The sequence below is a fragment of the Anoplolepis gracilipes genome, chromosome 1 (genome assembly GCF_047496725.1).
Source record: "Anoplolepis gracilipes chromosome 1, ASM4749672v1, whole genome shotgun sequence".
Classification (NCBI taxonomy): Eukaryota; Metazoa; Arthropoda; class Insecta; order Hymenoptera; family Formicidae; genus Anoplolepis; species Anoplolepis gracilipes.
Genome location: NC_132970.1, coordinates 24,350,233 through 24,362,831, shown reverse-complemented (window position 1 = coordinate 24,362,831; position 12,599 = coordinate 24,350,233). Strand labels below are relative to the sequence as shown.

General features: G+C 26.1%; 1 protein-coding gene across 2 annotated transcripts; it reads left to right on the top strand.

Annotated features, from left to right (window-relative positions):
* Positions 1–3,351: 3,351 nt before the first annotated feature.
* Positions 3,352–11,731, top strand: LOC140676589 (uncharacterized). 2 transcript variants are annotated; one of them, XM_072911784.1, is made up of 5 exons: positions 3,352–3,480; positions 7,072–7,207; positions 8,829–9,008; positions 9,346–9,465; positions 11,440–11,721. In XM_072911784.1, the coding sequence occupies exons 2-5, from the start codon at positions 7,094–7,096 to the stop codon at positions 11,512–11,514; spliced, it is 489 nt and encodes a 162-aa protein (XP_072767885.1). In that variant the 5' UTR covers positions 3,352–3,480; positions 7,072–7,093; the 3' UTR covers positions 11,515–11,721. The 2 variants fall into 2 exon arrangements, with proteins under 2 accessions (XP_072767885.1, XP_072767894.1); XM_072911793.1 differs by having other exon boundaries at positions 3,438–3,487; positions 11,440–11,731.
* The last annotated feature ends 868 nt before the right edge of the window (positions 11,732–12,599 follow it).

The window sequence follows — 12,599 nt, the reverse complement described above, 5'->3', positions numbered from 1 at the left end:
ATTTATTATAAAAATAAAAAATAAATACTTAAATAAACGTGTGAAGGCAGGGAAGAGACGCAGTCTCTTCCTCTTCATCCTCACCCCTACCCCAAGAAATTTTAGTCAAATTTATTTCCGATTTTATAATAAATTGAAATTAAATTTGGATTATATTTTTCTTTTCGGAATATAGGTGCAAGGATTTTAATTTAATTTAATTGAATTCTAATTTTAATTTAAAATAGGATTTAATTAAAAAAAGGTGGGTTAGGTTATTCTTTTCGAGATGCGGGTGCAGAGAGAAAGGAGGAGTCATTTTCTTATAGACTTTACCTTATGATAAAAAACTTAAAAATTTTATCGAAGAAGGTCATGGAGAGTATAAATTTCTTTTTCTAAAAATTATTTTTACAATATTTCAAAATCACATTGTATATATAATTTCATTGTATAGATAATTTCAGGAATCAAAAGAGAGCGTTATAAAACGTATTATTTAAAAATGTATTCTCTATAATATAAAATAAAATTAAAATAATCCATGTAGTATAAGTTAATCTGAACATTTATCATAAATAATTTTAAGAGCTCTTATATCAATGTACGATGAGTTTCCAGGGGAATATCAGTTGTTTTCAATCAATATAAGTTATTAACAACTTGATTTTTTAATCTAAAACTATTTAGGCAATTAAAGTGATTATAATGAATGGCTACTTTCGCTGGCGTAATTTTGATAAATACCAATTTATAATTTATATCAAAATATAAACTTCTGATGATCCCAATGCATCAACTTCTCGTGCATGAAATTTCCAACATTATTTTCTTAAATGTCATTTTCTCATACTTTTGCGCATTATACACCTATTGCAAGAAAAATCTTATTTACATATGTATTTCTTTATACATAATATGTATTTAGATGAGACACACAATATTATACATATATACATAGTTTCTTGATTGCATGTAATAACTTTTTTTATATTCTTTCTTATTCGCATATAAATTATAAGTTTTAAATACGTTATAAAGAGTGTAGCGAATTGAAAAATATTTTTGAAGGACTTTTTTAACATTGTGCAAAACTTATTTAAACACCAATAAACAAATAATATATTCCTCCACTATATGCACCCCTGTTTTATTACTTGGAGGCCGGCTTGTAAGCGTTATTCACTCACTGCGAAGAGTACTGAATGTTGTTCAAGAAATGGTGGAGAATGGTGAAATGGTGGAGTTTGTATCCTTTAGAAAGCTCTTGTGGAGTGTGTCCCTGGCCTTTGTCCCTCCCGAAAGGACAACCATAACTCAAGAGAGCTCAATATCAGAGCTTCTAGCTCTAAAGATGCAAACTAACATTTGCGAAACATCAGCATAACGTTTCCAGCATGCTGCATCCATCCGAAAGTCCTTTCCGTTGAAAATAAATAAATAACATTTTTGTTAAAAAATATATTTTTTTATATATTTAATAATAAAGTTAAGTAAAAAATTACAAAAAATATCAGACAAAATAGAAGAACAATAATAGCATTCATGTAGTCTATGCATGCTTGCATGATGATAGAGAGAGGGAGAGAGAGAGGGAGGAGGGGGCGAGAGAGAGAGAGAAATATAGAGAGAGAGAGAGAGAGAGAGAGAGAGAGAGAGAGAGAGAGAGAGAGATTACATCTCCATGAATTACCTATTTAAAAAAAATAGATATTTTTCTGTCAGCATGTTTTTATCTTTACATTTGTTATTTTCGGTTTAGTGATTTTTTTTTTAATTTTTTGACTTTTTCAACTTATGTAAAGAAAATTTTTATAAAACTCTTTAAATTTATAGAGTTCAGATTTGTCTGATTTTGCAAAAAATAAGTGTTGTTCCGAAAGGGGAACCTCTCCGATTGAGATGAACTTTTGTAAGCGGCTTCAGGGGATCATATTAAGGTCATTTGTCAAGGTCTCACATGGGTTTTAAATGGTTTAAAAAGATAAATGGATTAAAAGATACAAATAAAAATATCTAAAAATGATAAAAATCAATAAAAAAAAAGCCCCCAATGATCTTCAGCTTGACATATGTTATCAAGATTATGCTCTCATGACATTCAAAATATTTTACTCGTCGCTCATTGATTACTAAAAAAATTACTACTAACACTCTTCACACTAACTTTAGCCGATAACAAGAATCAACGCCTACCTCTTCACGTGAAAAATCGCAAACCCCTGTGGAAGCATATGTATACTAGAAAATACATGCTGAAAAAGAACGTTTAGTTGGGAGTTTACAGGAGAGCGGGGGTTTACTCCGCGCGCGTCCTCCCGTGCCCTCTCACATAAGAGAAATATAACGAAACTTACAGGTGTGAAAACTACTAATAATATGGTCAATAGAACTGCGTGGAAGTTTCAATGTAAAATTTTGCGATATGGGTTGAACCTCGCTTCACACGAAAAGTCACAAACCTATGTAGTACCGTATAATCATTGACCTCGTTTCGCAAGCACTCAGCGATATATGTAGATCGTTTCCTGCAAACAGTCGCAATATCTGAAATAGAGCGCTGTGCACTTTGTTTACGGTTCTCAAGTTAAAATTTACAAAATTAAATAATCCGAAGATAGGACGTTGGTAAATCTCTAGGTATTGTAACAATATCACTTGTAAAAATTTATTTCAATTGCAGAGGTTCTCCCTTTAAAATTACAGCCATAAATATTTAAAAAATTTTTCCCTTTTTTCGATATCCTATTTTTTTTTTAAATATGCTATTTTTCAATTAATTAGATTCTTATAATTAATTTTGACATATATACATATATACATATATACATACACATATATAATATATATATATATATATATATATATATATATATATGCGTAAATATATATTTACATATATGTATATTTATATTTCTTTTTAGATTTTAAAATTAAAAATTTTATTTATTTTTTAGGTGTAAACGGTAAATAAAATATACAAAAAACATTATCATATATTTAGATATGTTTTATTGTTAACATTAGTGTATCGAACATTTTTTTAAGCATTTTATTCTTACTATTGCAAATTTAATTTTTAAAATTGTTTCCATACATGTTATATAATACACATACTTATGAAAAATATGCGTAATAAAAATCCTGTAAGTATTCACAAGAAGTGTAACTTAATATATTACAGTGTTGTAAAGGTAACATTTAATAAGTTTGTTCTAGATTTCTTATTTTATACTTTTTGATTTCATATTTTTTCATTTCTAACTTTTTTTAAAAAAATAATCTTCAATATATATATATATATATTTATTTATTTATTTATTTAGGTTGCACGAATGAAAACTGTAATATATTTATACTGTTTATAATATAGGTACGTATCATCTAAAAATGCGTATGGACGTATGATATCATCAATGACGTCATCCTTGGTATTACACTGAAAGAGCAACGCTTCAGTCAATCGTTGACGGCCAGTGGATAACAACGTTCTTTCTTTAGGTTAGTGGTGTGTGTCATTTTTTTGTCATAATAATCCCATAAACATGTATTTTAGTTAACTGTTTATTGAGAGAAAGAGATAGAGAGAGGGAGAGAGAGAGAGAGAGGGAGAGAGAGAGAGAGAGAGAGAGAGAGCTCATCTTTTTATAATAATTTTTTTTAACATTATTTTTTATATTAAAAATAATACTACAACTATACTCTATTTGAAAATTATAATTATTAGCTGTAACAATTATTACCGATAATTACATTAAACTTCTGCAAATATTTTACAGTATTAATAACATAATGATATTTTTGACTGATATTTATATCAACAAAATTAAAAAAGTTTTTATTGATAGTCTGACTAATAATTTCGTTTTATAACTTTTGATTGTAAAGAAAACTGATATAGTATATAATCAAATTTATATTTATATTAATATTTATGATGTTGTAACTGTGGTACATGTAATAGATATTACCGCATACAGACTCTATCAATTTAACCTTATTTAATAAATTAATTAATTTCAAGTCTGCAAAACTAATAAAATAGACAAAATTAAACTTAATTCATTACATAGATTGAATAATTTGAGAAACACATACAAGAGTTGATAATTTTTATATAATGTAATAAGATCAAACAGTATAAAAATATAAATACAATAAAATAAAAGATTATATGTGAGCAAAAATCATATTGTTAATATGAAAAAATATTATCGGCGGCGATTCTGTAGATAATTTCTGTAATCTTTGTGTGGTTAAACATTAAAAGAGTATTTACCAAGCTGGTAGATATGATTCAATCTTAATCGACAATCGGTTTAATAAATTTTTAACTCGCACCTTATACGTAATTCTTTCGTGTTCTGGATATTTAAAAATAACCTGTGACTACGAGTGACGTTTATTCGCTTGTAGTGGCGCGCTTTCTGTTGGCATTCTGTTATACAGAGTGTCCGAGAATAAATAGTGAAGTTTCGATCGATTTTTTATGAATAATACAGATTAAATATTGGTATAAATTTTTTTAATAATAATCAACAATTCAAATAGTTTAATTACATACTCAGTAAATTTTGATATGTAGCCCATTAGTGGCATAGCACACTGTAGTGGAAATTTCAACACTATTCAATATCTATACTCAATGGACAAGTCAATGGATAAGGATCACAAATTTATGCTCAGTCAACCATAAGACGCAATTAGTCTTGTCCAACGACGATTTAAGCAAGTTTTCTTATGAGGACGCGTGAAAAATGTTGTACAATGTGAAAGTTAAAGATTTATACCATCTCCATGGATGGAAATAATTGCAAGAGTTATACGCTAGATATTCTGGATCGAGTGATATTGAAGAGTATTGAAAAATTCATATAAAAATTCATCAAAATCATTTATTTTCAGACATCCTCTCTATTTTCGCAATGCCAAAATTTTGTTGATTATCATTGATTTTAATATTTTTCAATAGCATAATTATTATTATTTCTTACATATATATATTATATGTATATATCTCTATCTCTATCTTATTGTTAGTTTTATTTATGATAAAATTCTGTTTTCAAAATGTATAAATCTTGCGAAATTGCATTCAAATTTAAGACACAAATAAGAATTTATTTGCAATTAAAAGTTTAGTTTTATTATATAAATTTAAATAGTCATTTATATATATAATATTAATCGCGTATTTCTTTAAATAACATTTGTTATTACATACATGCATGCTTGTATCATCATTATTAATTAAAAAAAATAGAATATTGTTATTATTCTTGTATAATAAATTACGTATTTATTATAAATTATACGTAAATACATAAATTTATATATTTTGTATGTATATAAAGTTTATTTAATAAATGCACATAAAAATTATTATAATTAATAAAAGCAATGTGCAAAATGTTTTGCATCTGATATAGTTCTTATTGTGAAATCACACACACATCAATCCTTTAATTTTTTTTTACTACTATACAAGTACAGTGTACTAATATGACACACACACATACAAACACACACACACACGCGCGCGCGCGCGCGCGCGCGTACGTACGCGCACAAATTGATTAAAATCTTTTTCATAATATTATAATATAGTCATAAAATTATATTTAATTAATTTTTAATTGAGAAATTTTTGAATATAATATTATAATAATTATCATTCATAGAAAATTTCATTAACAACTCATATGACTATACTGATACTAATTTTATCCAATATTTAATCAATTAAGAAAATAGGTTAAATGTTAAATCGATAAAATTTAATAAAGATTTATGAAAAAGTACAGAATTAAAATATTGTCTTTGATTGGTTTCATGGTTCTTCTAATAAGAGAAAGTTTTGAAGGTCTTTACACATTATTGATCGAACAAACTTATAGAATGTGTCAAGATGTTCCAAATAAAACCATCTAAAGATATTTTATAATAGAATGTTATTGTTTATTCAAGATTGTTATGAATTTGCAAAAAAAACGCACATATATATATTACGTAAATTTTATTAAGATCAGAATTCTTTCAAAATATTTATTTTGTTCTTGTGAATATTAATTATAAATATCTATTATAAATATTTATTAATTTCTTATATTTTACGTATAATATTTATATTTGTTATTTATCTTTTAGATACATTAGATTTCGTATGGTTTATTAAAAAAAATATACGTATAAAACTTTCAAACTACTTATATAAACGTGAAATTTGGAAAAGAAACTGAAAGGAATAAAGAGTTATAATATTATTTCATGAAGAAGAGTAAATATAAAGATTTTTGCTCTATGTAGATCATACCTTATATATGAAATCTTGACATTGTCACGCTTAACCTACTTATAAATCGTCAACATTTTTATTATGTGTACATGCGTGCGTATGTGCGTGTATATTGTATATGCTACATAAAATCTCGATAAATTATGATAATACAATATATAGGGTGATTCTAAAGTGAAAATTTATAAGTAAAAATTTTAGAATATGATTTTTCTTTTTCTGTTGAAAATTAAGAAAGGATTTTTTATATAAACATGTACTTTTTTCTATATCCCGCTCTGTGGAGTTACACTTCTACAAAGAAAAAAGTAAAAATTTTCTTTCCGTATCGTTATAAGAGGTTGAAACTAGCAACTCTTATTCAATTTTTTATTTAAATTTTTTAAGAGGCTGGAATGTGATTATTTAAAAATATGCGTTAAAAAGCTTGATTCCTTTAAACATTTTTTTATTTTTTTTTTGTAAAATTAATAATTTTTAAGTTAAAAAAATAAAATATTTAGCATAGCACGATGCTAAAATAGCATAGATTATAATACGGAAAGATTAAAAAAATATTGATAAGTGTCTTTCTTTTTACGCGCGGTAAAAAATGTCCAACAAATTTCATTTTTTTAACTTGTCCAAAATTTAAGAAAAAAAATTAAAACTAATTTTTACCTTTTCTTTTAGAAAAGTGTAACTTCTCAGAGAGGAGTATAGGAGAGGGGAGTTTTTCTAGAAAAGATCATTTTCTAAAATTTTTTATACTTATTTAGAATTACCCTGTATAGAAAAATTATCTTTAATTTTTTCAGAATTGAGAAATATAAAACAACAATGTCTCATTCAGTGACAATTAGAACACAAACAGTGACAACCAGTTCGTCAACGATTGTCGTCAACACTGGCTATTTGAAAAGTTGGAGCGGTATTTTAAAGTTCTTACAATTGGTATGCGCTCTTATTATTAAATTTCTTTATTATTCACTTTGACTATTATTCTCATTATATATATATATATATGTATATATATTCTCATTATATATATGTATATATATATATATATATATATATATATAATATTTATTAATATATTTCAATATAATATTTGCTTTAATTAATTAATAATGATTAATTTTCTAATTATACTGCAACAGTAGCTATAACATAACTCTAAATATAAATAATTTCAGAGTTCAACAATTTTTGTTGTGCGCATATTAAGTAAAGAAATCGATATTACTGTTGGTAATTATATATATATATATATATATATATATATATATATATATATATATATATAATTTACGAAAGATACATTCAGGAAATGTTGTAATCTTTAGATAGTATTCGCTTTATCATGCGCGCGCGGTAATATCCTCTTTCGACTAAGTACGCACATATTTACTTACGATAATGATATTACAATAGTAATGTAAATTCTAAAATATTTTATTTTATTTATGTTAATTTATTTTATTAATCTTATTAATGCAATTAATACATTTATCGTTTTTATCATTATAGTATATTTAATATAGTTTATGAACATTTTTATAGAAATAAATTTTACCTGTTTATATATATTTTATATACATATATTGTATATACAGGATGCGGCACTAGAATCCGGACAAAAGAAGTTTTTTCGAAAAAGGCATATATTAAATCCAATATGAAACATACAAAAAATGCTTTTATGTACAAGTTGATGGGCTCTTTTGAAATCCCTTTTATTCAATATAACCCCTCTGTGCCATTATTATTCTTTCGATTCGATCCTTGAATCGCTCGCACACGGTTTTTTAAATGCGCGCGATCCATGATCTATGTCCACAAACGCTGCTTCATTAGCGGTCCGCAAGAAAGCCATATTAGGATGTTTCGACTTGTCAGTAACTCTTTCAATAACGTCCAATAATGCATAATAGTTCAAGGGGTTCAAGTCGAAACTATTAGGAGCCCAGAAGTCCTTGGACCAAAAAAGCTCGACGTTATACAAAAGCCAATTTTGCACCAAGTCGCTGGTGTGAACGGGTACATCGTCTTGTTGTGCACCTCTTGAGCGATCTGACGCACAATTCTTTCGCTCACCCCCAAAATGAATGCTAATTTTCGAAGAGATGTCCCGGATCCTCCGAAATCAGCTCTTGAACGCAGTTTATGAGCTCCGGCGTCTTTGTACTTCTCTACCGCTTATGTATTTTTTTTGCTTTAACGGGGGGGGGGGGATTTAACTTCAAACTTTTTTAAAGCCGTATACTTTTTCACAATGTCCGTCCTACCTTATTGATCGGAGGTATTCAAAGAAATTGATTATTTCAAGTAGTATTCGTCTGGCGCGAAAGCATTCGATTATCGCTGTTCTTCAATTATATTCTGCACTATGTAATACGTGTTTCACTATTTTTTATTTACGAACTTTTTACCTACATATATGTCTACATTAGTACCACGTAGCGCATCCGGCGGAATTATAATATAGCAAGAATTTCAAATCAAATTTTGTCCGGATTCTAGCGTCGCATCCTGTATGTATATAAATATAAAACTGATATTTTTTTACCAACAGGCATTAGGTATAGTTTGCGTAGGGATTATTGGTAACGAATTTAATACTTCTTATCTGCGGACTACACCAGAGTGTTTCTTTCTTGTTATAACGGTTACTTTTATGATTGGCACTTTCATTCTTCTTCTCAGTTGTTTGATGTCTCTTTCTACTGCATCTATTATATCTAAAACGATTTATGTAAGTATCTTTAAACACATACATGCAAAAAAATTTCATTCATTTTCGACATATATTGTAAATATAAAGAATTACACCTACATTTTATTTATACCAAGATTTATGCTGCATCTTGTATACATATATTCTGCACACATACACACGCGTTTACATAAATTATATATAATTTGTTTAATTTATTAGATTACTTATATATTGCACAATAAATGAGAAATGTTGAAAAGAAACGATTGTTAAATTACGTTAAAATTTAAGAAAACAGTTGTTTCGATTGAAATTTATTATGCATTATTATGCAATATTATGTTTATTAATATCAAAGGTTTTAAACTTTCAGGAACTCCTTTATCATTCCATTGCATTTGGATTATTATTTGCGGCCTCATTGACGCTATTGATACATGTCAATAATTATAAGCATTCGATGTATAACTACGAATTGTTATTAGGAGCATCTGTAAGTACACAATTTTATATTCATAAAAAATGAAATTCTTAATTGATACGAAAAATTAAAGTTAAAATGCAATACTAAAGCCATAATACTATTTTATTTGAATCATCGATGTTTGTATTGTACATTATAAAGTATTGCGAATTTAACGAACTATCTTTCATGTGTGAATTTTTAATTGTGAAATCATGAAATCATGATTTGTTAAGTCCGCGCACACACTCTATATATTAATTATATATATTAATTTATATTTAATATAAATTTAGTAATATACAAATATAAATGTAAATGTAAGTATTATATATATATACATATTATGTATATATATATATATATATATATATATATATATATATATATATATATACACAAACACATACACTCATAAATATACAGGGTAAGGTGCATAGCGTAACAAGCTATTATATTGGAAAGTACGCATTAAAGTAAGCAAAAAATGTTTTAGATAAAAGTTGTTTAGCTTGAAGAAGAGGAGAAAAAGATAGAGGAATATTAGTTTGATCTTAAGCGATTTTAAGTATGTAGAATTCTGTAAAGGTCAATCTAGTCTTTTAAATGAAGCCTTAATTTTTTTATAAATTAATTCCTTACAATATTATATGTAAAAAGTTATAAAGTATGAAGGCCAAAAATTCAATAGGTCATGTATTCCATATATAAAGAAAATTGTATTATCGGTGGATTATCATGATTTTTATAGAATAAATTATAATACAACATAGTAAGAAACTAACTTAACCTACTTAAGGAGATCCTAAAGCTGTTTTAGATTGCCGATAAAATCTAACCTTTCATGACAATATATTGTATTTGCTTAATAAAAAGTTGCAATTTATATACATAAAATAAAATAGGCTACTACTGTAAGAATTGCATGAGGAAATATTTGTGAACTTTTAGAAATGAGTTTAAAAGCTTATTGTTAGTAAAAAGCACTTTGCTGCACAAAATTTTCTTCAACAAAATGTTTTTTATCTAGGCTTCTAAGCTCATATCTAAAAGTTCACTAATATTCCTTTATGCAATTTATATCTGGAACATATCTCATTTTGTTGATACAAATTGCAAAACGTTCGTATCAAGCAATTATTGTGTTACGATCTGGCTCCAAAAGCCGATAAAAAACTATAATTTCTTAACTTTTTTCTTTATTAACAAAGGATCGCATAGATTTCGAAAAAGTTTCGTTGTATACTTTCATCGTACAAAATAATTTTTTTATCACTTTATACAACCAATATAAACATTTTGGTATAATAAAAATATCGATAATACAGAACGGTTTAGAATGCTTTTAACATGTTTTATTTACCTTAATAAAAAGTAAAAATTCATAAGTGTAAAATTATAAAATGTTATAATGTTAAACCTCAATTTTTACAACTTGGACAAATGATAAAGATTATAAATCGAATGCACCTAATGTGATAGTAACTGCGGACCATCAAGGAACTATAAGTTTAAAGGGATCCTAAAAGCCCCTTAAATGTTATAGTATTTAAACTTATAATTCCTTGATAGTTCGCAGCTTCTACGACATTGTAGTAATATTTTATATAAAATTTTTTCTGTAATTTATGCAAAATTATGTGAAATTAAAGTATGAAATATACTCTATTGAATTTTTGATAATCATTCCCTTAAAACTTTTTTACGTAGAATACTGGGAGAAATTTATTTACATAAAAAAATTCGAATGGTTTCATTTAAAAAAACTAGATTGATCTTGGTACGTACATTTAAATTCAAACTAACATCCTTATCTTTTTTTCCGTTCGAGCCAAACAACTTTTATCTAACATAAAACACTTTTTTTACTATAATGCGTACTTTCAGAAATAATAGCTCGTCACGTTTTACGCGTTTCATTCTGTATATAATAAATTTACATTTACGTATAATGTTATATGCCATAGATTGTATTGTGAAAGTAATTTGTTGATTTTTATTTAGATTTGCGGTCTAATAAATGCCAGTGTGTATCTCTTCAGCACGATTCTTGCCCTTCGCACTTATAGAGGGTTCTAAGTAATTCAATTACGAATTTTTAAAAAGTGAAAACGAATGACTCTTATTAATACATTTAGGTTTTACACAAGTCAAATTTGTATGTTATATAAAAATTTTATTTAACTCAATTAATGTGTATATATAAGTTGCATGTATAATAAACTTTGACTGCCTAATGTCGAATATTTGATAGATTTTTAAAAAATGTGAAGATTTTTTTCTTCGTTTATATGTTTCGTAAACCTTCTGAGATTCTTATATTTGTTCACAATTAAATCATTTTTGTACGATAAAATCATTGATCTATAAAAAAATTATGTTCATTAAAAATGTTATCTAGATATTTATTTTAATTTTAAGTAGATAAAGAAATGCATACACTTACAAAATTGTTTTCTCTTTCTTATAATATAAATAACGAGAAATATATGATCTCTCTTTATATTATCTTAAATTTCAAATTGTCTAAATTTTTTATTGTTATGTTTTACATCGAAATGCGCATTTATACATACTACATTCTTGATTTATATAACACACGTTTATTTATTACGATGCTTGATTGTGATTTTTCCGACTAATATTTTTATAGAATACATACTTAATGTATTATAGATATATTTATTTTATGCGTGTATATGATATTTATGTTTGTTAAATGAATAATTGAATATGTAAACATATGTGTACATTTAATTTTCACTATGATTTAGACACACAGAAGATCGAACAAATTTGACAAATCATAAACTGATCAATCAAATCAGATTATATATAATTATTATTATTATATATTATATATTATCATGTTTATATTTAAAAAATCGTGTTATTTTTATTTCTTCTTTGTATATAAATATGATCAAAGAGGAACAATAAATTTTTCTAATAAATTCTTTTAATTTTCTCTTTCTTATAAGTTAAGTTATCCAAGATAAATTTTCCAAGTTGTGTACTAATTTTTTTCCATACATTTTATATATTATGGAAAATAAAACATGTCTTGATATAACTTTGCTATTTGAGGAAGCATGCCCTGCTATCATTCATTCATGGCATTAGAATGTTTTTAAAACTGTGCGTGAATATTCAAAATTTGTTAT

Bases quoted from the DNA above. Each gene is read 5' to 3' on its own strand.
- LOC140676589 (XM_072911793.1), top strand. From the start codon at position 7,094: ATGTCTCATTCAGTGACAATTAGAACACAAACAGTGACAACCAGTTCG. The intron at 7,208-8,828 runs GTATGCGCTCTT...TTTTACCAACAG, and splicing joins TTTTAAAGTTCTTACAATTG to GCATTAGGTATAGTTTGCGT. The intron at 9,466-11,439 runs GTAAGTACACAA...ATTTTTATTTAG, and splicing joins AATTGTTATTAGGAGCATCT to ATTTGCGGTCTAATAAATGC.